The 27,778-nt window shown below is 63.2% G+C and overlaps 1 protein-coding gene across 3 annotated transcripts; it reads right to left on the reverse strand.

The window, feature by feature from the left end:
- Window positions 1–749: 749 nt before the first annotated feature.
- On the reverse strand, window positions 750–27,778 carry ASPG (asparaginase). Of its 3 annotated transcripts, XM_017861918.1 has the most exons (16): window positions 27,593–27,778; window positions 20,460–20,568; window positions 19,600–19,711; window positions 17,655–17,780; window positions 15,735–15,818; window positions 14,765–14,891; window positions 9,828–9,940; window positions 9,013–9,195; window positions 8,764–8,877; window positions 8,050–8,172; window positions 6,618–6,713; window positions 6,167–6,330; window positions 4,190–4,276; window positions 1,864–1,963; window positions 1,480–1,560; window positions 750–930 (listed from the first exon to the last, which is right to left on the reverse strand). In XM_017861918.1, exons 1-16 carry the CDS (start codon window positions 27,672–27,674, stop codon window positions 910–912), a joined length of 1,722 nt encoding a protein of 573 aa, XP_017717407.1. In that variant the 5' UTR covers window positions 27,675–27,778; the 3' UTR covers window positions 750–909. The 3 variants fall into 3 exon arrangements, with proteins under 3 accessions (XP_017717407.1, XP_017717406.1, XP_017717408.1); XM_017861917.1 differs by lacking the exons at window positions 750–930; window positions 1,480–1,560 and having other exon boundaries at window positions 1,590–1,963; XM_017861919.1 differs by lacking the exons at window positions 750–930; window positions 1,480–1,560; window positions 8,764–8,877 and having other exon boundaries at window positions 1,590–1,963.

Here is a 27,778-nt window from a genome sequence, read left to right on the forward strand (position 1 = left end):
GGTGGGGGCCAGGGGTCCACACCCCTGATTTCAGCCCCAGCTGAAATCACAAAGTCACCCCTGACCTTGGAGCACCACCCCCACCGGGCAGCAGCAGGGTCCACCCCACCCGCCCACCTGCCCAGGCTGTGCAACCAGGCTGGCGCAGGTCACCCCTTCCTTTGCAAGGTGGCCTGGCTCACGGTGGAGGCTGAGTCAGGAGCGTCAGGCAGTGCAGGGTCTGGAAGGGTCCCGAGGGGCTCACCACCAGAGTGTGAAGCCCCCTTGACATTCATGGCCTTCTGCAGCCCCATGGAGCCCTGGTGTGACCCTGGCCTGAGAGAGGGGCCGGGTGCAGTGATGCTGGGGTGACGGAAAACCAGACAGCAACTGGGATGGGACTGTGAGGACTAAAGAGTTAAGCGGGAGCAGTGTGCTCATCCAGGGGTTGGAGGGCTGCCTGGAGGAGGTGACTTCAAGCTCCAGAATGAAGGCGCAGGAGGTGAGGAGATGGGCAGAGGGTGTCTGGAGGAGGGACCAGTCTGGGCAAAGGAAGGGTGGCAGGAAGGAGGAGGGGCAGCTGGGAAAGGACCACCTGGCCGAGTCATCTCCATGGGCCCCGCCCTGCCCGGCTCACACTCACAGCTACCTGGGGCAGGATGGGCCAAGTGCCCCCCTTCACCCCCACAGAGCCTGAGCCTGACTCCCCACACACACCCACAGTCCCAGACCCAGACAGGCCCACTCAGGGCCAGGCTGTATAGACCTGGTGAGGAGATGCCAGAGACTTTATTGTCATTATGCCCAACAAAGGCCTTCAGGCTTTGCATGACAGCAGGCTGGGAAACAGCCCCAGCAGTGGGGTCATGCCTGAGACTCCTCCAGCAGGTCACGGGAGGCAGGAATGGCTTACAGCAGGATGGCTTCAGGTTAGACACCAGGCAGCACTTCCTGAAAACATGAGGGCTCCTGAGAACATGTGGAGACCCAGGTAGTGTGTGAAGGCAGGGCAGAGAGACAAGCCCAGGCACCCAGTCTGTGCGGCACAGCCCAAGAGCCTGAGCAAACCCAGCTTGAGACTATGGGAGGGCCAAGCAACAGAGTGGGAATGGGGGTGTCAGCTGGGAACTGACCTGGGAGACAAGCAGTAGCATCCAGCCGAGGGGGTCCCAGTGGGGCAGGGCGCGGGGGCAGGGGTGGGTAAGGGGATGCTGCATCCTGGCTGAGCCATCAGTGCTCAAGTCTGGTCAGTTCCTTCAGGAAGGCCTCCCTGACTGCTCCTTTCTCCTTCCCCTCACCTCTAAACTGTTCCACCCTGGACATCCCCAGGAGGGGCTCTGAAGACCCTAAACTGGCTGGGACCCATCTCAGCCTCCTCCGATTCTGCCCCCCTTGGTTACGCCCCCCGAGCTGGGATCCAGCCCTGGGATCCAGGAGCCCGGGGATCCAGCCCTGTACTAGAAGCTCATTTGGGGGTGTCAGCCCCGCCTAGGGACTTACTGGGCATGGGACCTGGGCACCGACCGCACCCTCCAGGCTCTGTAGAAAGGCCACCACTGCCAGGTTCCCAGCTGCCTCCGCCTATGGGGAAGCAGTGGGGAGGGGCTGCCTTGGGGCCACTGACTAGCAGCCTGGCCCGAGGACCCCCATCCCCAGGACGCCCTCCCCCTCCCCCAGCCCACACACACAGGGTCCCAGCGGCTCCGTCACTCTCGTCACCCCCACCGCTCAGCGCCCCAGGAAGGGGACCCAGTCTGTGTGGGTCCTGCATGGGGAGGGCCGGGGATTCGGGGGAGGGGCAGAGCAGGGAGCTGGTGAATTGTCCAGGTGTCCTTTCTGGAGGTGGCAGCCTTTGGAGAGGGTGCAGGGGGTGGGGGCACTCACGACGTGCAGGGCGCTGTGCCCATCATAGCCCGGCTGCCCCAGGTCAGCCCCTGCCTGCCACCACACCTGCAAGCCTTCGAGGTCAGCCCTGTATGCCAGCCTGCGGGTGGGGGCAGAGGAGGAGTTGTTGGGCACCTATCCATCTGCCCACCTGCCTGTCCCCCAGGTGCCCTGGATGCTCTTACAAAGCCAGCCCCAAACAGCTGACTCAGCAGTGACCTGGTCCTGAGGCAGGAGTCGCTGGGGGCCATCGGGCAGCCTGGAGTCTGGTTTCACCCAGTAGGTGGGACGACGACTCCAGTCAAGGGTGCACATGCACAAACATACATGAACACACATGCACAAACATACATGAACACACATGCACACCCAGCAGCATACACACCAGCATACATGCACACACACGAGCACATAAGCACACACCCACACATGCACACACACACACGAGCATATATGCACACACAGGAGCACATCGCCGTTGCGCACACATATGCACGCCCACCTGCTGAGCAGCCCATGCCAATTTCGTGTTTCACAACACCGCTCTTCCCAAGGCAGGGTCCGCAAAGGTGGAAAGAAAAGTTTGAGGTAGCCCAGTGGTTCAAAGAGGGGGACACAGGAGGCACCCTAGGATAACTGTTGGGCCTGGACCCCGGCAGACTGCATGGCGGGGGGTCCTGGCTGGGACAGGGGTCCGGGCCCACCTGCCCTGGAGTGGGCACCTGCCAGGCCCTCGCCAGCTCCTCCTCACCCTGCCACCCTCCTGGGTAGAACTCACTCCCCTCCTGGGGAGGCCAGGCGCAGGCCAGGTAGGGACCCGGCAGGGAAGGCCCCACCCCTGGTGTGCAGGGGCTGGGGGTAGTGGCCTGGTGAGGGAGGGGCTGTCCTCTCTTCCGGAGGGCCCTTAGGGACTCTGCTCCTACCCAGGAAACAGCAGCAGCCCTGCAGTGGCACTGGGTAATCTCTGGGGCCATTCTGCTAGATGGCCTCACTGGCCCCTCCTGGACCTGCCTCAAGAGGCCAAGCCCCACACACACTCTGGCCCCTAGGAAGGCCTGGCCAAGGGGCTCGAGTCCAGCCAGCAGCTCGGGCTGGCCAGGCCCACTTCCAAGCAGAGTCCTGGACCAGGATTCTGGTCCCAGCTCCCACAGGACCTGACTACTGCCTCAGTTTCCCTTCTGTCAGTGGAGCCAACAAGGCCTGCCTGGAGTGCAAATCTGGACCAAGTCACCCAGAAGTTCCTTCAAAAGCAAGACCAGGGGTTGTGGCCAGTCCCAGAGGAGAAGCCAGAGCTGCTAGTCCTGCTGCTGCTGGGCAGGCGCCTGCACCCACTCCCCTCCTAGCCAGTGAGCCGAGTCCCTGCCATCACCCACTCCCCAAGCCTGGGACTCTGGACTTGCAGGGACACAGACCCCGCCACTCACAGCACCCCCACCCCAGCAACCACCTGTACCCGGCCCAGGTCTCCTGCCTCCGACTCTCCCTTCTGGGTCCCTCGGAGCCGCCCTGGCCTCGGACAGCCCAGGCTGGGCACAGGAGGCAGCACCAAGTCACCAGGCACAAGGCTTGCGGTGGAGGGCAGCGATTCTGACTGCGGTAGACAGAGTAGGATCCCTGCAGCCCTGGCCCACCTCCACCCACAACCAACACCCTCACCGAAGGCCTCCCTGCGCCTCAGTCTCCCCAACAATAACATGATGTCAGAAGGCCTGAGCCTGCCTCGGTGGTCACTCGGGCAGCATGAGATCGGAAGGCACATTGGCCACTGGTGCCATGTGGCCAGCAGGTGGGGGCGGGGCGTAGGTCAGTTTATCGCAGGACGGGAACCACGCTGGGGAGAACAGAGCTCAGGAGACCTGTCACCTGCCAGGGGCTTCAGCTCCCCTGTGCCCCACCTGTCCCAACCTCTCCAAATGCAGCCCCAGCCACCCCCCAGCACACATCCCAGCCCCTCTCACAGCCAACCACCAATTCCCATACCCCTCCTCAAGCCCACCACACACACACACGCATGCACGCACACACGCATGCACGCACACACGCATGCACGCACACATGCGCATGCGCGCATGCACACATGTGCACACACAGACACCCTTGCTGGACTGTTCGCTCAACTGAGAACAACTCCTTCCCCTGCCCCATGACATGGTCCCAGGCACACACCTCTTCCCGTCAGTCAGGCGGGTGCACACTGAGGTCAGCGGGCCTTGCCTCTGAAGCCCCCACACCCTGACTCACTTGTCCCTCCCAGCAGGTCTGGCTTTCCTTCCCCAAGCTGTGTCCCCCACATGCCTATAAGAGCAGGTGCTCTAGCTGCGCTCACCTGCACAGCTCCGTCCCTGCCTCCTCCAGCTCCTGGGTGGACAGGGAGGCCCCGGCTTCCCGCAGCAACCCAATGACACCCGGATGCCTGTGTGAGAATGAGCATACTGACCTTCTGCCCTGGCCAGCCCAGCTCCGCTGCACCTCACTCAGGAGCCAGCAGGGCTCATGTCCTGCGCACAGGGACAGGGACCTGCCTGCCCAGGACCCCACAGCCCTAGCCTCAGATAAGGGCCCATCCCCCCATCCTCTGCCTAGGCCCATGCGACATCATCCGGGGTCCCACCACCTCCATTTGTCCAGAACACCTTCTTAGGGCAGCTCAGGTCTGCAAGAGGTAGGGGTCAACTCTGCGGCAGCCCCGCACCCAGCCCCCAGGGGAGGGCATTGGTTGGTGCTGGTGGAATACTCCTCCCAGGGCAGTCTCCCCCACCCATCCCAGGGGGACAGCCCATTCCAGAGGACAGCCTCACATGAGCTGACCGGCCCCACTGCACACCCAAACGCTGATCACACCCCGTGGTGACCTCCTCAGCCAGGCCCAGCGGACACTGAATCAATCCGGCTGACTGCCCTTGGGGTGAAGTGGGGGCGGGGCACCCGGACAGTGGAGTCTGTGGTGGGGTCGGAGCTCTAGCAAGGCCTTGGAGCAGAGGCACAAAGGCCCGAGGCCACACAGCCCATTGCACGGCGTGACCTAACGATTGTGCCATAATCGCTGGCCATGCCCCCACCCCTGCAAAGCACCACAAATGGCCCCCCTGTCACCCCATTTAGGGAGCCTGGGAATAGGTATGAGGCGGTGGCCTCCTCGCACCCCACTAGGGCACAGCAGGGCCAGGCAGGCAGCCTCGGGGAGCCTGGCGGTGGAGTGAGGCTGGGTGACCGGTTGGGGGGTTGCTGTGAGCCTGGTCCTGTGAGTCAGGAAGGGATGAGGGGGTGGGCCTGTGTGAGCTCATCTCCGTGCCACCCACCCACGCCCAAGGACTCCCAGTCTAGAATCTCCAGTCCAGATCACCCCAGCCCTGCTTGGGGGGGACCCTCACAGCCCCTCCCCCTCCTGTCCACCACCCTGTTCTCTCCTGTTCTTTTGAGTACCCTGTCAATGCTCACAGGAGCCTGGAAGGAACCTTCTACCCCAGTCACTGACTTCCCAAAGGGCGCCACACCCCACCCCAGGGCTCACCGCTGGGGAGGGAGACCCACAGTTGAACATGGCAGGGTCATATGACCCCAGGCTCAGACACCCCGGCCTTCTCTCCATGGGACTCCTGAGCACTCCCTCCCCAAAAAGAACTCAGGGTCCTGCCGGCCAAGTCCTCCCACCAGCAGGGAGGAATCCCCAGGAACCCTGGGATCTCTGAGCAGCCACGTGTGTCTGGGCAGTGGCACCAGCAGACAGGTCCTCGGTCTTCCCAGGCCCAGGGCTGCTGGACATCTGGGGCAATAAACAGTAGGAAGGGGAGACGGGACACAGATCCCACCAGTGCTGGCCCCGCCCCCTATGCACACACTCTGCCTCTGCTGCTGCTCAAGGCTTTGGGAAGAGACACCAGCCAGGGCTTGTGGGTGGGGCAGGGGAACCCCACATGCATGGGCTGGGCCTGTTCTCCAGGACCCGAGTTGCCTGTTGCAGCCCCAGATCTGTAGCCGAGTAGCCTGCTTTTTATTGACGCATCTGGCTGCTGGGCCAGGACCTTCTGCCCCACCTCCACCCCAGCCCCCCATACCCACAGGTGTACAGAGATGACTCAGGAGCACCGGGTCCTCCCGGCTTTGTCCATAACACTTTTGTTTTCTAGGAACTCTGGGCTGGGGTCTTACTGGGCCCCAGGCTAGGGGGGCAGCCTTTAGGAAGCAGGTGTCCTCCGCCTCTCCCAGTCCAGCCCCGCCCCGGGAGGCTGTTTGAGCACAGGAGCCCACAGCCTCTCTGCACCCACCTGCCCAAGGCAGCTCTGTGCACCCCTGGCCCCACTACCTGCCCCGCACAGCCAGCAGCAGCGGGCTGAAGCCGTCCGTGTCCCGGGTGTTCACATCCACACCTCCCTGCAGCAGCATGGTGACTGCCTCTACGTGGCCTCCCTGGGCGGCTGCGTGCAGTGGGGTTTGGCCATTAAAGTCCACCAGGCCCAGGTCACTGCCCTGAGGTGACACAAGGACACGCAACTCCTGAGGGAGGGCCGGGCGGGGCCAGGTAGGCCACGGGGAGGGTGGGGCCCCTCTAAGGGTAGGGCCCAGCACAGCCCCTGCGCCCACCCTCAAAGCCGCAGTGAGACCCCACAAGCTGGCAGGACAGTCCTGCTGCCCAGCCTGGCCGACAAGGGCTTAGTGTGGTCAGTGGGTAGATGAAAGGCCGTCCTGCCTAGAGGGTTCAGAGCCCCCGGGCCAGGCGTGGCTGGGGCTGGGCCCCCAGGGTCGGGGAGGCTCACCAGCTCCGCAAGTGCCTGCAGCACCTCCAGGTTGCCAGCGTGGGCAGCAGCACAGGCCAGGCTGGGCATCAGGGCATTCCGCAGGGCATCTGCCTCCTGGGTGGGGAAGGCGGCACCCTGGGACCCATGCCTCCCTCTGGCATCTGGTGGAACTGGCAGTCCCTGGTGCTGGGTGACCCCTGCCAGCCCCCACACAAGGGCCCACAGATCCCAGGGTGTGGGTGAGAAGGAACCTAAGCTGCCACATCAGAAGGCCTGCGGTGGATCCTCACTACTCCACCCCACCCAGGCCCCCTGCCCCTGGAGCCAAGGCCAGGTCACGAGACCACCATCCAGCTCTGTCCCCAACAGGTGTGTGGCCAGGGCCTGCGACCCATCCTCCAAGACACCCCCATCTGCTCCCACTGCTGTTGGGACAGAATCATAAGTCACCCGCGTGAGGAGTGTGGGAAGGGGAGCCAGACCCCTCCCCTGGGAGGAAGGCCCTGTTCCCACGGCTGCACCTTCCCAGAAGAGCCACCTGCCCCCCAGCACCTGGCATCCAGGAGCTCCCCAAGATGCCAAAAGGCCAGGGTCTTGGCAGAAGCCCCACAGGTGCCACCATACCCAGCAGGCGCAACATGGCCTGGTGACAAGGCTGCTGCCCCTGGCCTGTCTCCCTAGAGCATTCAGGCCCCATGCAGCTGCCCTAATAACGGGCCATGCACGCCAGTCCTTTCCATCTGCACATCACCTGCCCCAGCAAGTGGCAGTTGCAGCACATGGCTCACAAGACAGGTCCATCCCTGTAGGGGGGAAACTGAGGCACTGAGGCCAGGGCAGGACCCCAGGCAGTGGGGAACAAGGCTGTCTGGCCTGCTAGGCCCCATATCAGGCCTGGATGCTTGGCCCAGCAGCCAAGGGGGCATGTTGTGGGGTCCAGGGAGGCCCTATCCCCCTGCAGACCCCAGGCCTTGAAAGCCCTCCTTCCTAGGTCTAGGCACCCCAGTTGTGCAGGGGATGTGCTCAAGGGCTGGTCCTCACCTCTGGGTTCAGGTGGGGGCCTGGAACCCCTGGTGCTCAGAGCCTGGGAGAGCCCAGAGCAAGCACCACCCCCACTCACCCACCCGTCTTCTGGACAGGCAGCTCCCAAGGCAGCCCCGCACTAAGGCAGCGCTGCCAGTCAGAAGGCAGTGGCCTGCCGAGCCCTGTCCCCCAGCCTCCCTGCTGTGTGCCCACCGCCTGGCCCTTCCTGCATCCTGTCCCAGGGACCCTGCAAATCCTCCTTGCTGCAGACTCCAAACCCTCCTCCTGTGCCCCAGAACCTGGGTGTGCCTAACTGTTAGGCTGGAGTGAAGGCTACAGGGGCTCGTGCCTGCCTAGTGCATCCCAGGGTGACCAAGAGGATGCATAGCCCCCAGCTGCCACTCAGGCCCGTGTGCCATGCCATTACCTGGCTGCCGCTCAGACCGAGGAGCCAGGAGACCCCACGGCCCAGCGCGTTGCCCTGCAGCGAGGGCCGGCACTCTTCCACCAAGGGTGCTGTCATCTCCCCACGAAGGTCCTTGGTCAGCAGCTGGGGGAGAGAACAGAGGCGAAGTGGCTCTGCAAGAGCTGGATGGGCAGCCCAGAACAGCCTGGAGGGTCGGGCTACCCAGGCACAGGCAGAGGTTGCCCTCGGCCTGAGCCTCGGCCATGTGTGCTTCATCCCTCGGGCCAGAGTGGGCCAGGTCCCCTCGCAAGGCCAGCCCCACTCCCCGGCCCTACCAGTTCGGGGTCTCCAGGGGCCCCAAAGGTCTCTGCCCAGCCCCAGGGGCTGGCAGCCCAAGGGTCTGGGGCCAACTGGGTCTGAACCCTACCCTCCAGGAAAAGTGGGAAGCAGGAGAGGATTTCCTGGCGACAGTTAGGGGAACCTCAGGTCTCTATGCAGGCTGAGAAGGCGCAAGGACAGGCGGAGCCTGGGCTGGGGGTCCGGTGAGGGCTGTGGGGAGCCTGGGCCCAGAGCTGCCCTTCACCACTATGGGGAGCCACATCCCTCCCCTTCCCAAACAGGACACACCCTGGGCCGGCCCCCAGGCTCTTCCGGCACCGCCCCAGGCACGCCCCGGGAGCCAGCCGACAGGCTCGTGCACACCGAGGGTCGCCCACAGCCCCAGAGCGCCCGCACCTCCTTCCTGTCATCCAGGCTCAGCCCTGGCTGGCCCAGCACATACGACAGCTTGGCCAGCGCAGCCTCCGACGTCATGTCGAAGCCTGAGATGACGCCGGCTCCCTCCATGGCCTGTGAGGAGGGGGCATGTGGGCAGGAAGGGTGACACACCACGGCCCCCAGCCCGTGAGGGGTGGGTCAGAGCCCACCTCTGCCAGGCCCTCAGGCTGTCCCCTTCCCCGCTAGGCCCTGATCTCCCGGCACTACCATGCCAGCTGCATAGTCTGTGGTCACAGCCCCCTGGAGGCAGTGGGTACAGTTGACGATGACCAGGCCGCGCTCGGTCGCCATCTGCAGCTCCTGCAGCAGGTCGGGCTTGGTGGGTCCGTTCCCCGAACCGAAGGTCTCCATGACCATGCCCTTCAGGGGAGGCTGCAAGAAGGCCCGAACCTGTGGGGCGGTGGTGGGAGGGAGGGCTGGATGGTGAGGGTCTCTGCCCTCAGCACCACTGAGGCTTGCCCCGTGTCCTCCCAAGGAGAGGGACCCCAAGCCAGGGGCAGCTGGTGCCTGCCCTGATCCCAGGACAGCGGGGCTCCTGGCAGGTGTGCACGGCTGCTGGCAGCTGCAGGGGGCTGCTCCCCCCACATTCTCCCAAAGGGTAGCCTTGTCTGTAGGGACGAAGGCCTTGTGTGGCAGAACACCGTGGAAACACTTCAGAAAGGTGGGAGAGGAGCCAAGAAGGCCATCAGAGACCCCAGCACAGACGCCCTTGTCCAGCACAGCAGGGGCGGCTCCGAGCCAGCTGGAATCTGGGGGAGGACGCTGCCTCTAGGGAAGCATGGAGGACCCCGTTCTGGCTGTGAGCTGCACCCCAACCCTGCCGACTCCCCAAGAGGCTGGAAAGCACCATGACCAAGGACAGAAGATAGGGCCTGGGGCCGGTGTGGCCACACTGCAGACATCTCAAGTCCATGTGGGGTCTACCCTGGCTGGTGAGGGCCCCAGGGAGCCTGGGGACCATGGGAGCTGCAGAGGGCTGGGGCTCGGGGCTCCAGGGGCAGGATGGCCGGGGCGGTCCCTACCAGGGCGGCGGGGATCCCAGGGTAGAGGCGTAGCAGGCCCACATCCTGCTCCATGCTGCTGTGCACCACCAGCCCCGCCTTCCCGCCAACCTTCCGCACCAGCTCCCTGTTGACTGACGACAGGGAAGGGCCTGTGTGGCACCTTCAGGTCTCCCACCAGCCGAGACCCCAGCCCAGTGCCTGGCCCTCTGCATAGGCCGCCTCCTTCCTTGTTTTCAGAGCCCTGAGCCTTCGCACCTCAGTCCCCTTGCCCTGCCTCCTCTCCCACAGGCAAATCCTCCCAGGCTGTGTCACAATCCGGCTTGTGCCAGGCTCCACAGCATGCACAGGGCTGCGGGAGGAGGCACTCGGCCAGCGAGAGACCGATGGGCAACACAGTCTCAAGGGTGACAGCCCAGGAAATCTCCGCTGGCCAGGCAAGGGGGCAGGAGGGTCCCGCAGAGATGGAGGCCCGGCTTGCCTTGCAGGCTGCATGGTGGCGTCGGGTGGGCGCAGAGACGAGGAGGGCGGGTGTGCTCAGCTGGGGAGCCACCAGCAGTCGCTGTGCTGGGTCACAGGCTTGGGGCAGCATCGTCAAACCAGCCAGCCTCCTCTGCCCCTTGCTGGGCACCCACTGTGCCCACTGCCCACTGGCTCAGTGGTTGAATGAGTGAACAAATGGACTTTCAGATCCCTTACCTCTGGGGAGAGAAGGCCTCCATCCAGTTCACCCCAAAATCCTAATGTGCACCCATCACCCACTCCCCACACCCAGGGTGGGTGATGGTGGAGGTGCAGGCTCCAGGTGAAGTGGAGAGGGATGGATATTTGGGGTCAGTGCCCCTTGAACTCATCCATGCAGAGGGGCTCCCCAGAGGGCATGCCTGTCCTCGAGCTGAAGGCCGCCTCTCTGGCAGCACTCGAGCCCCCACGGTTCTTCCCACCTTCTCGCTCTACTGTGGGTGGGGGTGAGAGGCTGACGCCGCAAGCCCGGCCCCCAAACCCTCAGAGGCCAGCGCTGAGGATGGGGTCCATTCCCTCGGCCCCTCTCCACACTCATGGCAGCCTCCAGCAGAGCAGGGCTGGACACCGGGGACTCCCACCGCACTGTGCGGTGTCAGAGCCTGCCCAGGGCAGTAAACACCCTGGAGGCTGGAGAGCCCAGCCCAGGGAAACCGAGGCCCAGAGGCGGGGAAAGGCCTGGGCGCCTGGAGAGCCCGGCCCAGTGCTGGGACAGGAACCTGGGCAGGAGGACCCCCACACATGGCTCTTCCTCCTGCTCTCAGGGAGATGGCACCCATGTGTCTCTGGCCACTTCCACCAGAGCAGTTTGCATGTGATAAAAAGGACCTCCCTGGCATGGTGGAGCTGAAGAGGGGAGATGTGGGGTGCTGAGGATGAGAGAGGGGGAGCAGGGACCCGGCAGTGAGTCTTCCACCCCCACCAGAGCCCACAGCATCAGTCAGCCCCACACGATGGCAGCGTGAGATGCCCTTTAACTGACAGCGTGTGTCTCAGCTGGACAAGCAGATAAGGCGTCAGCACAGGGAAGGAGGGGGCACCACCGCCACCAGCAGAGTTATGGCTGCAGAGGGGGTTATTACACAAAGAGGGCCCACGCCCACGCTGCACTGACCGTCACCTCCTGAGGGTCTGTGGAGGCCACCCCTGGGACCCCAGTCCTTCCTGTCCAGGCCTGCTGGAGGCCAGGGGAATGATGACCCTGCACCAGGCGGCAGAGAGGAGCGCCAGGGGAGGCCTGCTGGCTCGGCCCCTTACCCCCCAGGGGGGACTATGGCCCTGTTTTGCAGATACCAGAGCTTAGCACAGGAGCCGAACGGTGTAGTCTGCAGCCTCCAGGCTGGATGTGGCACAACTGGGGTGACTGGGACATGTCTGGGAGGGAGGTGGCTTCTCCCAGTGCACAGAGAAGGGCTCTGAGGCTCTGCGTTGGGATGACCCAGCGAAAGGACCCACGGCTGGTGCGTGACAGGCCTGGCCTGACCCCACAGCCATGTCCCCTTCTCCACCCTCCTCTGCTCCAAGGGCCCCGGCAGAGTGGGCCAGGGCCAGGGTTCAGCACAGAAGGGTAAGGGTGCAGGATTTGCCTGGGGGTGACAGTGTGGTCTCCTCAGACACACGGGAAGGACAGGGCCAGCAGGGCCTCCTCCAGCCTCCCATGCATCCCCCACTCCTTGGCGCCGAGCCGACTGTGGACAGGAGCACCAAGCCCACCCATGACTCCCAGACCAGACCAGCCCCTCGCTTCCCAAACAGTAGGTAAAAAACCCAGGACAAGCCCTCGACAGGGTGCTGGTAGCTGGCATCCCGGCCCAGGTTGGCATTGCTACCCCCAGCTGGTTCAGAGAGGGTGAGGGTGCACACTGCCAACCCGCGCCCCTCCCCAGGGGCCCCAGCAGCCACGCCCTGGGCAAGGCCTGAGGTTTCTCAACACCGGGTGCCAGAACCGGCCCGGCAGCCTGGCATCAGGTTCCCACGCCCACATGCATGTGGGAAACACTCAGGGGTGGGGGGCTGGGACCGGGACAGCCTCTCGTCCAGACCAGCCTTAGAGCTACGCCCAGGAGCTGCTCCGCGGCCCTGGGCCTGAGGCCGGTGTGTCTTGAGCCTCGTGGCCTGCCCAGGCTTAGCACCCTGTGCTGGCAGAGTCCCTGGAATCCGGAGCACGGTCCTCTGCGCCCTGCCGGGGCGGGGTCCACCCACCAGCAGAAGCTCCACTCCTGAGCCCCAGATAAGGTGTGAAACAGGCCCCACGGGGGAGCCGGGCCTGCAGGGCACCGCCCACATCTCTTGCTGCTCCTTCTCCCTGGGCTGGAGGGGCCAAGGGCCAGCATCCAGCATGGGCAAGCAAGCCAGTACCCCACCAGCACCAGCTCACAAGCTACCTCCTCCAAGAAGCCTTTCGGGCTGCTCTGGCCCTTGGTGAGCAAGTGGACCCCTGCCCAGGCCCGAGACCCGGTGTGCTGCACCCATGTTAGACACACTGATGTGTCCTGGGCATCATACTCCCTAGAAGGTGCTCAAGGGAGCAGCAGTCCCCCTGCTGGAACAGGAACACAGGCAAGGACCCTGGCAAGCTCCAGGGCCTGACATGAGGGTGCCCTGGGAAGGGTCTGGCAGGGCAGGGGCCTTCCTGGAGCACCCACCAGAAGCCGGGGACAGGAGGGGCTCTGGGCACATCTGGCTGCGGGGCGTCTGCAGAAACGGGTTGGGGCAGGTGATTCCGAAAGCCCCCGGCCATCTTCGGAGCTCAGGGTGTGAGCCCAGGACAGGAGACAGCGCGCAGGCTTGAGTCGGTGCCTCCCTGTGGGAGCCTGCCTCTCTCTGCCTGTTTCTCACCTGTAGAACCAGGCAGTTTCCTCTGTTCTGTCCTGCTGAGGGGCCCTGGGGCAACAAGCAAGGCTGCCACCGAGCCCGGACTCCCACACGCACGCCTTGTCCTGAGCGCCAAAGATGCCGGGGGGCTTTTGGAATCACCTGCCTCCACCCGTTTCTGCAGACGCCCCGCAGCCAGACGTGCCCAGAGCCCCTCCTGTCCCCGGCTTCTGGTGGGTGCTCCAGGAAGACCCCTGCCCCGCCAGACCCTTCCCAGGGCACCGTCATGCCAGGCCCTGGAGCTCGCCCGGGTCCTTGCCTGTGTCCAGGAAATCTTCCGGGAGGAAAGTCGCGCCCCAGCAGCCCACAGCCCAACCCTTTATTCAGGAGGGTCTGCTCCTCCTTAAAATGGGGAGTGGGGAGTGGGGAGCGGGGAGTGGGCAGTGGGGAGTGGGGAGCGGGGAGCGGGGAGCGGGCAGTGGGGAGCGGGCAGTGGGGAGCGGGGAGCGGGGAGCCTCTGCTGCACCGGGAGAGTCCCTAGGAAGTGCCTCCTCAGGGGTCCAGTGACCTTGTGGGCTTGAGCCATCAGCCCGCCATGGCCCAGGCCTGGATAGAAGCCCAGCATGGGAGAGGGGGCACCTCCAGCCCACCCCCCCAAGATGGGAACAGCTGCTTCCGTCCTGGGCAGGCAGCCCCACCCAGCCCCGGGCGAGGCATCAAATGCCCCCAAAGGAAGGCCAGTGCTGCCAAGCCCTGGAGCCTCCCCCGGGCTGGACCCCACCTCAGTCAGTCAGGATGAGACACAGGGCAGGTTTGGGGCTGCCACGAGACAGTCGGGGGCCAGGGTAGGCAGGATGCGTCACGCAGGAGGGAGGGGACGCTCCTGCCGCCTCAGGGAGGGGTGCTGGGGTGGGGTCAGAAGGACCGGCCATGCCGGTCATGGACCTGGAGCGGGCAGGGGCCGGGTAGAGTCCAGGAGGCAGGGGCTCCCTCAGGAGCCGCACATCCCAGACGGAGAGACGGTAGGCCAGGGGGTGACTTCCGGGCAGGCCATGGGAGTGGCCCTGCGTCTCAGGTGAGGTCTGGCAGGGCAACGGTCTCTGAGAACAAGCCCCAAGGCTGCTCCTACAGCCAGGGCCGGGGGCGGGCTGGGCCCCCCAGGAGGAAGCCTCAGGACACAGGACGGGCTCGAGTCAGCCCCACAAGGATGGCTGGGCTGCCCGCCAGAACCAGAGGACAGAAAGAGTCCCTGAAACTCCTGGGGACAAGGCTATGGCACACAGAGGTGAGGCAGAGCCAGGTGGTCGTTGAGGACCTCCTAGGCCTGGGGCCAGGGGTTGGGCAGGACACACGAGGGCCAGATGCCCCAAACCTCTCTTCCAGGTCTCCCGCCTCTGAGCCTACAGGGACCTGTGGAGGCCCCCACCTCTGTGGCCACGCAGCAGGCCTGTCCACGCAGCCCTGGCTTCTCCACAGCCCAGGGCAGAAATAAGCCAGGGCAACTCAGAACCAAGCACGGTGCTCTCAAATTCTGCCGAGTCCCAGCCACGAGCTCCCTGCAGCCACCCCTTGCCCAGCACCAGCACTGGGCAGGCACCTGGCCCTGCTCTTGCGGGGCTTACCTGTGACGTCAGCACCCACAGTGGCCAGAGGCGGCAGGTTCGGGGAGCAGAAGGCCGCGAACCTCCGAGCGTCTACCTTGGTCGTCCGGTTGCCCCGAAACAGCTGATTCTGGAAGAAGAGGCAGACCTGCGGGAAGGAAGTGACGGAGCTCAGAGCAGCGGCCACCCTGTCCCTGACCCCTCTGCCCTCCCTGCCATCAATGGGGTGCCCAGGCCCAGGGGGAGGCGGGACTGTAACCCCACCCACCACAGGCAGAGACCCTCCTGGGAGCAGGTACTGCCCCGCTCAGGCCCTTTCCTGCCCTGCCACCTACCCCCAGGCTAACTGGAGCCTGCAGAGGCCTGGGGACCCCAGCGCCTGGGGTGTACAGGTGGCTGGGTGGCAGGAGGGCACCGTACTTCCTTCTCTTCCCACCTGCCCACTGTCCCCATCCCTGTTTCTTTGAGAGCCCTGGGAACTCATCCCAAAGGTGCAGCGAGCACAGCTGATGCTGGAGACCCTCTGCCCACGGTGAATGGGAGTCCCTGAGGCCCTCAGGAGCTGCCGGTGTCGGAGCTCTAGTCAAGCTGCTCAAGAGCCTAAGGGAAAGCCCCTGCCCCAAGCCTGGGGGATCTTTGCACATATCTTCCAGGGATATCACATGAAACAGGGAAAGACATGGAGGAGGGCAAGGGACACGCTTCAAAGCCATGCTGGCTGCAACCTATTTTTATAGAAACTTATATACATATCTCTAATGTAAATATCCATCGTAGGAGGTCTTACAGAAGCTTACATACATATCTCTAATGTAACACTTACATACATATCTCTAATGTAAATATCCACAAAGTAAGATCTAGAAGACAGTGCACCCAGCCATTGGCAGTGGTGTCTGGGGAGGGGCCTGGGGGGACTTTGTTTCCTGGCTGCTCTCGGGCTCCCGCCCCCGCCCCACTTGCCCCGCCTCCATGCATGCCAGGCAGGTACCTCTGGGATCACATACTGGCCAGCCATGAGCAGTGCCCCCAGCAGGTTCTCACGGCCGTCGCTCCACAGGGCATGGATGGGCATCTGGGGGAGAGGCCACAGAGGAGCTGAGGCCTGGGAAGCCCAGAAGCCTGGGATGGCCCAGCTCATCACTGCAGGTAAACCTCCAGGCCCAGCCCAGGAGCCCAAGGCGGGGTGTGGGAGAGAGGACAGGCAGGCTTGGACTGCAGCAGGCAGCCTGGAGACGGGTGTCTTGGGGGAACGGGGTGCTCAGAGGAGCTGGGCAGTAAGCCCATCTCCAAGGCCGCCAACAACAGCTGCCCCTGTGGACGATGCCAGCCTGCACCCAGGATCTCAACCCACCCACCAGCTCCCTTTACAGGTCCAAGAGCTGAGTGCTGGCAGCAGAGGCCAGCCGGTCCCCATACTGGAGAACACATCACAGGCCTCCCACCCCGGCTGCCCTGCCCAGCTCCCTCGCTACCCCAGCAGAACTGTGGGCTGGAAGGAGGGTGGTGGGGTGAGGGGTGGGTGGGCCGTGACACAAAGGAACTGCCTCGCGATGCCAGGCACAGTACAGCTCTTCCCGCAGCTGCCTGTGTCTAGCATAGGCGACCGTGCCCTATGGTTGACTGAGTAGCGTATCCCAGGAGGGTGCAGGTGGCCGTGCAGAGGCCAGGGTCTTCAGGAGGAAGCAGCCGGGCAGTGGTCAGTGCAGGGCCCCTGGAGGGAGAGAGCCCTGGCAGGGGGTGGCAGTCCCGGGTCCTGGGTCCTCCCTGGCTCAGCCCTCATGTGGTGCGTGGCTATGGGTGAGTCCTTGGCCTATAAGCCTCAGTTTCCCCATGGGTATAACAGGGATAAGGATGCCCCGACAAAGGCCAACATCAGGGAGAGGAGAACACGCATGTGAGCATTCCTGGGGCCCGCAGTGCTCGTAACTGTGCCCTTGATTCCCCTGGAGAGGCCCATGGGACGTTCTGCTCCCCTGGGGCTCGGGAGTGTCTGGGAAGAGGAAAACCAGCCGGAGTCCTGTCCCTCCTTCTCAGCTCTGGGGCGGGAGGTGCTGCTCCACCCCAACGGGTGTGCAGTGGGCCCCAGGGAGACCCTGGAGGGACAAGGGAGATGGCTCCAGGTAAGCAGAGTGGGATGGCTGAGCTGCCTCCCTGGACTGCTCCCCGCAGACCTCCTAAGAGAGCCTCCATGGAGTTTTCTGGAGCTGCCACCAAGCTCAAAGGGACACAGGTACTGGCTTCCCACACAAGACCTTAGCCTCAGCCATGGGAAAGGATCTCAAGGGGCTCAGGTGCCCATTGCCACCCACAGGCAACAGGGACCCCTAGTCAGCCTCTAGCCGACCTCCCCTGCCACCTCCCCTCAAATCCAGTTTTCCAGAACAATCCACTGGCCTTGGCTTATGGGATTTGTGCTGGGTTAGGTTGAGAGAGGCGGGGAAATCGTGTGCCGGGGCCCCCAGGATGGCATTGCCTGGAACCACAGTGGGTGGAGCAAAGAGAGGGACAAAGGCAGGGACGCGGCCGGGGCCTCCTGGTGCTGCTCTGTGTGCAGCCGTCCTGCTGCGCCAGACGGAGAGGTGGGCAGCAGCCGCAAGCAAGCATCGGGAGGAGAGGAATTGATACCTGGCACCCCCAGGGCCAAGGTGGGCATGGCTCTGGGTGCTCCAGGGCCTCACAGCTCCCGGGGCCACCAGCAGGAGACGACCTCCACCACGGGGCAAGTGGGCTGGCACTCTGGCAGGACCTGAGCATTCGCGAGGCCCAGCACGGGCCCTGCAGCAGCCGGCTCAGGAGCTGCTGGGCTGAGCAGGAAGCCCAGGATCCCGCAGCAGCCGCTGGCAGCACAGACTTGACCTGTGGCCTCAGGAAGCCCCTATTCCTAGGAGCCCCGGGCCCCTGAGGTTACCTGGGCCCCAGTGAGGACGACGGTCTTCTGCAGGTTCTCCAGCATGAAGGACAGCATCGAGGCAGCAAAGGCCATGGTGTCAGTGCCGTGGATGACCACAAAGCCATGGTACTCCTTGTAGTGCCTCTGCAGGAGGGGCGCGCACTCAGGCAGGCCAACCCCTCGGGGAGCAGGTGTGGGGGAGGGTGCAGTAGGGGGAAAGGGTCCAGATGCAGAGGGGAGGACTCTGAGGAGGTGCCCATGGGGCCCTGGCCTGGAAATCCCTCTCTGGAAGGTGAGCACCTGGCATGGAGTCCTGGGATCCCCACGCTGTCTCTGCCCCGCGGCTTCCATGCCACTCAGGTGCACCCACCGCGCGCTGAGGCTCCCCTCAGAGCACTCGAGAATGAGTCCCTCCGAGGGGCCTCTGCCCATTCCCGGAGGGTGGGAGAGCGCCTCACATGGCAGCAGGGGGCTGTGGCAGTGTATGAGCCTTGAAGCCCAGACGGCGGATCAGGCAAGACACAACGGTGGGCACAAGGACGCCTGCAGGGTCAAGGCACAGCCATGGCTGGGAGCCAGCAGGTGATCCTGGAGGTTGCCTGGATCTGGACCTGGGTGGCCGGGCAGGACACTGAAGGGCAGCAGTGAAGCTGGCCATGCAGGGACGTCCTCTGGCTACCACCCCCTGGAGGGTGGCAGGTCCAGGCTGTGGCTGCCAGGGCACCGTTCCAAGAGCCCAGGGTCCCATACTAAGCCGGTGGGCTATTAAAACACCAAGTCCTGTAGGGAACTGCATTGGAGCGGAGGCCAAGGAGGGGAAGGGCGCCCTCTGCTGGCCACTCGCGGCAAGACGGCAGGCTGGGCCACCTGAGCTGAGAAGGCCTTTGTGAGGCTGTCCAGGGCTGGTCCCTGCAGTAAGGACCACAGGGCACCTTCGTGGGGCTCAAACAGCAGTCAGGCCTTGCCCGGTGAGGGCTGCCAGCCACAGATGGAGGAGCCTGTCCTGGGTGGTGCTGCCCCCCACCCCGCTGCTGGGAAGAGGAAGCCTAGGTGTTCCCACTCAGGGGAGCAGGGGGTTTGTAAACGAAGCAGGTGAGAATTGGGACTGGAGGGGCAGGAGGCCCCGCCAGGGGAGGCAGCTCAGGTACGTGGGAGCGTGCTGTGGTGGGGGAGAATGGAGAAGAAAAGCTGATGGGGTGGGGGTGGTTCTGCCTGCAGGGTGAGCACACAGGTCGCTGTAAACCACAAGAGTCTGCAAGAAGTGCTGTGGTCCTAAATCCACTAAGACCGCAACTGGGGAGGGGACAGACAGAGGGCAGTGAGCCAGTCACCAGCCAGGCACAAGGAGCGTGTCGGCCCTTGAGGTAGCATCACACACCATGCCCCAGATACTAACTGAGACAGGCTAAGACAGCTGTTCCCCCTGTGTCCTCGCCTGGGAAGTCGACTTGGCCCTCTACGCCCACCCCCAGCTTGCATGAGGGAGAGGGCCTCAGAGTCTTGCCCCTAGCTCTGACATGTGGGCCCTGCCCTTTCCTGAAGCTGCCATTCCCAGATGCTCCCAGGCCCCAGGCTGGGCAGGCGGACTCCACCCCAGACCCTGCAGCTCCTCACCTGTCCCAGAGTGTTTCTGTGGGCCACTGCCCATCCACCAGCCCCGCCCATACCCACAGCCCTGCCCACAGGCATAGCCCCACCCACACAAATAGCCCCACCCCCACTTTACAGCCCCACCCACAACACAGCTCCACCCATGAAGCACAGCCCTGCCCACATAACACAGCCCCGCCCACACCCACAGCCCCACCCACTCTCCACAGCCCCGCCCACACTCCACAGTCCCGCCCACACTACCCATTCCCACCCATGCTCCCTAGCCCCACCCACACCCAATAGCCCTGCCCACTCCCCACAGCCCCACCCACACACCACAGCCCCACCCAGCACTCCCCAGCCCCACTACCTCAATGGTCTGGGCAACGCGAACCCACTCAGCGATGGTCATGTCACTGGAGTCGAAGAGGGGCTGGCACTCCAGCACAGTGTAGAGGATCCTCTGGTTGGGGGTGGCCAGGCTGCGGGACGGGAACAGCAGGAGGCGGAACTGCAGGCTCCTGCTCTGCACCTCCAAATGCCCTGACCTGCTCTGCTCCCCTCTGGCGGAGCTGGGGCCCCTACGCCAAGGGCTCTGCACAGAGCAAATTCTCAGCATCCCAGGCACAGGGCCCAGACCCCTTCCACCTGGAGCTCCCCACAGGGGCGAGGATGTGGGTCAGGATGGGCCACTCCCAGCAGTCTTCTTCCCACAGCAGCTCAGAGAGGGGGGCTGGGACCAGCCCATGTCCCGGCAGGAGAGGCTGCTGGCAGGAGGCTCGCCTGCGACGGCTGTGGCCACGCAGGGCAACTCCCACCACGAGGGCAACTCCCAGCTTACCCCCAGCTGTGGGGACATCAGGGAGCTGGGCCCAGAACAGAGAAATGGAAGGATCTCCATGCTGGGGGCAAGGCTGCCTGGGCCAGCCGTCTCCTGATATACAGGGTCCCTAGATGGGGAGCCCTCATCACACTTGCTGAACCAGCCTGGCTGGGGGTGTGGGAGAAGGACAGGGAGGGAAGGTGGGACCAGGCACGGGGGCACCCTCAGAGGCTCAGGCTCTGGTGGAGGTGGCTGCTGGTCAGTCCTAAAGCCCTGTAAGCTGAGGGGATGTTAGAGATGGGGGTGAGCAAATGGCTCATCTGGGCCTGGCCAGCAGTGCCCAGCCTCGGGTTCAGTGCCTCCCAGCAGCTACGCCCTGCCTGGGACCCGGAGGAGCCCACACTCACGGCAGCACCAGGATGTCCTCAGAGAGGCCGCGGGCTCGGGCATGCTCCTCGTCATGGAACATGGGCAGTGTCCTCAGGATGGCAGCCAGGCCCGTCCCAGGCACGAGCACTGTAGGCAGAGTCCAGGTGGATGGGGGGGTCAGGGACTGGCAGCCATGGCCTCCTCCTCCCTTGGAGGAAGGGCTATGCTGCCCCCGGGACCCCTCAGAGGGCAGGCCGCTGACCCGCGTTTGGAAGCCATGGCTTCCTGCCTTGGAGCCCATGGTGACTCCTCATTTCACAACTGGACAGCCCCAGGAGCTCTGCCCAGGTCTCCAGCTGCTCCAGCCAGGCCCTGCCCCTGCTCCCACCCCCTTCTCCAAATGCTCAGTCCACACTCCTCACCAAGGTCCACGGGGCTCAGCCTTTGCCTCACTGTGGATGTGCTGCAGCCTCTGCCTGAAGTCCTGCCTCATCTCCACTTCTCACCCAGTAGGTGCCTCAAGACCCAGATTGGGGCACCAGCCCCAGGAAGCCCTCCCAGATGCCCAGGCTGTAGTGCTGTTCCCACATTCTCCCTCACTGACCCTCAAGCTCCGAAAGGGCATGGACTGTGTGACTCCCTCAGGGTCCAGCCCAGGTCCCCTTCCCCAGATCCCCGACCCAGAGGGCCTCGCACACAGCAAGTGTGTGTGTGAGGTTGGCCCCACTCCCAGCAGCTCTGCCACCTTCCTGCAGCCTCTGCATATCAGTTCCGTCCCATAAACGGAGACCTGGCCACACCACTCATTCCCTGGGGCCAGCCGCTCAGTATAAAGCCCTGACCCCTCAGCCACCCCTCCAGGGCCTCCAGCCAGCCCCAAAGCTCCCTCCTGGCCCTCCCTTCCCTCCCCCAGCAGCAATGCCCTATCCTATCCTGCAGACCCCAGCCATGGTCACCTGCTTTCCCCTGTCACCCTCTGCAGCCGTACCCATCTCCTATCACTGGTTCACAAACGAATCCCAAACTTGGCGATTTAAAGCAGCCCCCTCTGATATCCCTCCAGCCACAACCCTCCCTGCCATCGCCCTCCACCACTGGGCTCAGCCGGGTCTCCACATCTCTGCCTGTTAAGTCACTGGCCCCAAGACACCAGCCCCTTGGCCCCATGAAGGTTTATGGCACCCATGATCTTCTCTGGCCTTACACAAAGGCCGGTGGAGCCCCAGGGACGTTTGCTGGAGGATTGGATGATACAGGTCGGCTGAGGTGCAGCCGCTGACAAAATCACCCCGCCAGTAGGGGTCAGCCAGCAGACGGGGGAGGCAGAGTCAACGCGTGTTTGTCTACCCAGAGCGCAGCCAGGATATGGGCTGCCAGAACAAAGAACCAGCCCTGTGAACCCCAAAGACCCAACCTCAGACCCTGGGCATCCAGGGGGCCAGGGTCCACCCCACACTGGTGTCCAAGTGTCCCCGTCTCATGTGCGGTGGGTTGAAAAAGCATCCTAGAAGATGTCCACATCCCAGGGCCCGGCGCAGTGGCTCAGGCCTGGAATCCCAGCACTTTGGGTGGCTGAGGTGGCGGATTGCTTGAGGTCAAGAATTCAAGACCAGCCTGGCCAACATGGTGAAATCCCATCTTTCTGAAAAATACAAAAATCAACTGGGCATGGTGGCGCACACCTGTAATCCCAGCTACTTGGGAGCTTGAGGTGGGAGAATCACTTGAATCTGGCAGGTGGGGGTTGCAGTGAGCCAAGATGGCACCAGTGCACTCCAGCCTGGGTGACAGAATGAGACTGTGTCTCAAAACATTAAATCAACACATAAAAATAAAAAAGATGTCCACATCCCAATCCCCGGTACCTGTGGGTGTCACTTCATATGGAAGTGCCTTTGTGGATGTGATATTAGAGGTCGTGGGGTGGGAGGCGGGCCCTAAACGCCCTCTCGTGTCTCCTTACAGGTGGGAGCCACAGGGCATGGGGAGGCGGGAGGCACGGAAGAGAAGGCCATATGACGACAGGGCAGAGCAGCCCTTGGAGATGCTGGGCTGGATGACTGGAGTGATGCAGCCACAAGCCAAGGATTGTGGCATCCACCACACAGTGGAGTGGCAGGGGCAGTTCCTCCCACAGAGCCTCAGGAGGAAGCGGTGCCCTACAGCACCTTGGCTCAGCCCGGGGGAGCCCCTCTCAGGCCTCAGCCTCCAGAACCGAGAATGAACTTCTGTGGTATTCAGCCACCCGGCACAGTGGCCACAGTTAATGAAAAGTCACTCTCCACTCCTTGTGGCAGGTGAAGCTGGGGTGTCTTATGGGGAAGGTGGAGGGGCACATCTGGTTTGGCTTTGTGGGACATACTCACGTTGTGCAAGGTCACCTCCAGCTGCTGCTGACTCATGTGGGGGAACAGCTTCCAGAAACTTCCAGGAATGCTGCAGAGTGGTAGGCGTGGATATGGGCCCTGCTGTCCCTGCCAGGGGGATGTGTGGGCACCACAGGCGAAATCAGCCAAAGAAAAGACTAAATTCTCTTGGTGTCCTCTTCTCTCGAGCAAAACACTGAATATGTGCTTTGCAGTGGTTTTTATGGCTCATACCTGTAAGCCCAGAATTTTGGGAGGCTGATGCAGGAAAATCATTTGAGCCCAGGAGTTCAAAACCAGCCTGGTCAATTTCTTATTTTTTTCTTTTTCCCTTTTTTTTTTGAGACAGAGTCTCACTCTGTTGCCCAGGCTGGAGTACAGTGACGCCATCTCCACTCACTACAATCTCCACCTTCAAGGCTCACGCAATTCTCCTGCCTTAGCCTCCTGAGTACCTGGGGCGCGAGTAACCAGGATTACAGGCATGCACCACCACGCCTGGCTAATTTGTTATTTTTAGTAGAGACGGTGTTTCACCATGTTAGCCGGGCTGGTCTCAAACTCCTGACCTCAAGTGATCCACCCGCCTTGGCCTCCCAAAAGTGTTGGAATTACAGGCCTGAGCCACCATGTCTGGCCAAATGTTCCTTTTTCAAGCCTATACTGTCGCCAGTAAAGTTTTCTTACCTACCTGCAAGTGAACCACTTTCTAATTCTGGGGCTCCAGCACCTCACCCCGCAGTCAATGTGTGGTATGTCAGCAGCCATTCTAACAGGTATGCAGTGGCATCAGGGTTTTTTTGTTTGTTTGAGACAGGGTCTCACTCTGTCACCCAGGCTGGAGTGCAGTGGCGAGATCCAGGCTCACTGCAACCTCCACCTCCTGGGTTCAAGCAATTCTCATGCCTCAACCTCCCCAGTAGCTGGGAGCACCGGCACCCACCACCACATTATGGCTAATTGTTTTTTTGTTTTTTTTTTTGTATTTTTAGTAGGGGTTTCACCATGTTGTCCATGGCTGGTCTTGAACTCCTGACCTCAAGTGATCCACCTGCTTCCGCCTCCCAAAGTGCTGGGATTACAGGTGTGAGCCACTGCGCCTGGTCATCCAGAGCAATTTCTTTTATTTTAAAGAAACACCGACTTTCACACCTAACTCTGATTTTGTAACTTGTATTACTTTTCTCAATGGGGGCCCTCCAAAAGCTTCAAGGCCTGCACAACCTGAACCCTCCGGCCCTGCCTGGAACCTCTTCCTTGGCCCATCCAGGCAGGTGCCTGAGTTTGCTGGTGACCTGGAAACTCCTCAGCCCCCTGCCAAACACCGGGAAGGGAGGGCCCCACTGTCACCACCGAAGTCAAGCTTAGGCTTAGAAACTTGTGAACGTGCAGCACCCGTTCAGGAAGGAGGTCCAGGCGAAGGGCACAGACGCTGCTGCAGTGACCAAGAAGCCACAGGCATCACTCCACCCACAGTCTCAGCTGCTGGGACCCATGTGGCCAGTGGGCAGGGAGCTTCTCTCAGCTGCCTGGCCCCAGAGGTCCGCCCTCCCTGCTGTGCCTGCAAGGAGCCGGGCTCAGGAGGGACTTTGGGACAAGCCGGCAAGTAGGTGGGGATCCCAGTTTGACATAGGAAGTCTTCAAGTTTCTGGGCCGTATGGAACGTGGCCACTGATGCCAGCTCGGGCTTATCAGCCGTTTTTGGATTCACTCTGCCCCTTGACCTGTGATAGCTTCAATGAACTCAGGGAAGGGATGGGTCGAGGGGCGTCCCCGCTGGCATCGCCTCTGCCCTCCCTGAACTCTGGCAGGGCTCCAGGTGTGCAGCGTTCCACCCACAGGTCGCTGTTTACCAGCAGGCACAGAAGCCGTTCCAACAGCGACAATCCAAACAGCTTTACTGTGGCAAAGCCACCACTCCCCTCTCACCTCCCCAGGGAAGGCCAGAGCCCACGTCAGCAATGTGGAGGGAGTAAATCATTGACGCCTGGCGGGGCTGGGACTCAGGGCAGTCATGGGGGTATGGAGGGGTGGCTCGCCTGGACTCCGGGCCAGGCTCCCTCCCTGGCCTGTGAGTGCTGCCCTCGCTCCTGGAAGCCTTGTCACTCCCCACACCATGAGGGTCTGCATGTCCCCAAAGGACGCCTGACTGCCGTCACACAGCAGAGCTGGCATGAGGGCCCCTGGTCTCCCACAGCCCCGGCCCTCGGGCTCCCCAGCTGCTCCATGGGCGTGGGTGGTCCCCTCATCCAGGAAGACAGTGGGGACCAGATCTCCTGTCTCTTCCTCCTTTGTCTTCTGGGGCTGAACCATGGGGTCCCCAGAAGCCTTCCTGAAGTGGAGAAGGGGGAGCAGTGAGGATGCCGGCGACGGGGGCGCAGGAGGGCCTGGGGCTGACAGCAGTGTCCTCCCGGAAGCCCTCGGCGTGGAGCCAGGAGATGCTGCCTCATCCTGTGGTAAGAGAGACCCTCACCTTCACAAGGGCTCTGAAGACGCGCGCCCTCGCCGGCTGGGACAGGCTGGCTGCTCCAACCTCACGAGGGGTCGGGGGGAGCCCATTCCTGCAGGTTCCTAGAAGTGGATGCCCCACTTGGGTCAGCTAGCAACAGCTAGGGGTGACCTCACAGCCACACACAAGCCAGGACCCCAGTGCACAGAGCACCGAGGGATCTCAGAAGGCTGCTTCAGGTCTGAAGACTAACACCCCACACCCAGTTTCCAGCATCAAAGTCTCTTGTTCCCCACCCAGACGCCGGACCTCACAGCCTCTTTCAGAAATGTGGTTCACGCATGTGAATGCACCCACAGGCTGCTGCGGTGAGCACGCAGGGGCCAAGCGAGACGGGTGTGTGGCGGGGTTGCAGTCAGAGTCCACCTGTCTCTGCAGCTCCGACCAGTCAAGAACGATGTATTGAGCTCAACGAAATTGCAGTTGGCCACACACCAAGCCTGAAGGAGTAGTGTCAGGGGTGTCGGACCAGGCCCCAGACAGAGTCCCCAGGTCCTGTCCCTGCTCAGGGGCAGCTCTGGCAGGCTCCGGCCCTGCTGGGCTCCCCGCTACTCTTTCCTGCACCTTTCAGGGCTGCTCCTGGCCTGGTCCTCTCCCACCTTTGTCCTGCAGGCTTTGTGTCCTCAGAGAAGCCCTCCCTGGACTGCCTCAAAACTCCACGTCACCCACACACCAGGCCCAGGCCCTGTTATCAGCCCACAGCCCCTGCAGGGCCCTGGGACTAGCTGTCCCTGGACTGGGACAGATCCTGTCCCTGGGACTAGCTCCTTAATGCATGCCATCCCTTCAATGGCAGCCTCTCTCTCTGGCTTGTGAGGGTCAAGCACAGGAACTGTGTCACTCTATGTCAGTGGAGAGTCACACAGGGGCGTTTGCCAAACTGTGAATGACTTTGTTCCATTCACAGGCAGAGGGAGAAGCACAGAGGAGGCTCCCAGCAGCCTGGACAGCCATGTTCCTGGGGCCTGAGTCCTTCGTGGATGAGCCCCACTAGGCTTTGTCTCCTGGGCTGGGCACACAGTTGGCCTCCAGAGGGTCTGCACCAGTCATGGTGTGGCGGGTGGAATCTGAGAATACCGATAGAGTGCTGGTGGCTTCTGAGGGGCCACTTCAGTGGAAAGGGGTGGCCAGGAGGGACAGCTGCTGGGGAACAGGCCGTAAGAGGGGGTGGAGAAAGGAGGGGCGGGGAAGTGGTTGGCAGATGGGCAAGGGACAAAAGAATGTTCTGGTCATGCCAGGGGAGGCCCTGGGACTCTGGCAGAGCCGGAGAGGGTCCCAGCCGTCTCAGGAGGGAGAGCTGCGGTGGACACAAGCAGTAGTGTGGGGAGGGGCCAGGGCAGCAGGGAGCGGGAGGAGGAGGAGGAGTAGAAAGGGCTCCCGAGGGAAAGGCAGGCAGTGGCCCATGGAGGGTCGCAAAGAGGTTCAGGACCGGCGAGGGGGCTGTTCTGGCCCCGAGGGAGGGGGCACTCCACATCACAGCAGAGCCCACGTGGGGGCCCCAGGAAGGTCCTGCCCTCCTGGGAAGCGCCCACGCATTCTGGAGGCTCCAGTGCAACTGTCCTCTCCCCATCCTGGTGGCCTCAGGCTCCCCAAGCTACCATCCTTCCTGTGCCCAGCCCAGGCTGGCAGCACTGTGCTGGAGTACCACAGAGCTCGGTGCCTGTCCCAGGCCTTGACCCTACCCAGGCAGAACTCAGTCCGGGTGTAATCGCTGGTCTGTAGTCAACTAGGTCCACATAGGGGCAGAGGAAGCAGGGCTCTGAGGCCACCTCCAGTGTGAACGCATGTGTCCCCGCAGATGCCAGGTGGCCCCAGTATCGTGCCAGAGCACGATACTGCTGCCTGACCAGGACCCCAGGGAACTCAGGGGATGGGGACACCCTCCTGGGTGTCGCAGGTGAGGGGTCCTCGCAGCCTCCTAAGCCTTCCCGGCTTGTGTGTCCAGGGCAGGAGGGGCAGGCTAAAGCCCTGGGGCCCTCCTGCCCCATATTCCAGGGCTCCAGGGCGCTGGCCCTCAGGGGCGCAGCGGCAGCACAGGGGGCCTGGCCCCAGGGTCGCAGGGCGCTCCCAAGAGCACCGCGACCACGAGGACCCACCGCGACCTCCTCTGTCCAGGTGGGGGCTCCGCGCGCGGGGCGGCGGTGGCCGGAACCGAAGGAGAGCGACCCCAACCCGCAACCCCAACCAGGCGCGGATCTGACTCCCCACAACCCCGTGGGTGCAGGAGGGTCAGAGGCTCCCGGTCTCGGCCAGGTCCAGAGGCCTCCCCCACCCATGACGCCGGTCTCAGACTCACCGCCGAGCTCACTCCGCATGCCAATGGTGCCGCCGGTGTAGACGGCCAGCAGCCTCCGCTCGGACCCCACCGCGCGCGCCATGCCGGACCGGGGACCACGGGAGTGGACGGGGGTGCAGCAGGGACGCGGGGCCTGCGGGACCCAGGGACTGCGGGGAGGAGGCCCGGGGCGCCAGGGCAGCCTGG

Source organism: Rhinopithecus bieti, unplaced genomic scaffold (assembly GCF_001698545.2).
Source record: "Rhinopithecus bieti isolate Rb0 unplaced genomic scaffold, ASM169854v2 scaffold_61461, whole genome shotgun sequence".
Classification (NCBI taxonomy): Eukaryota; Metazoa; Chordata; class Mammalia; order Primates; family Cercopithecidae; genus Rhinopithecus; species Rhinopithecus bieti.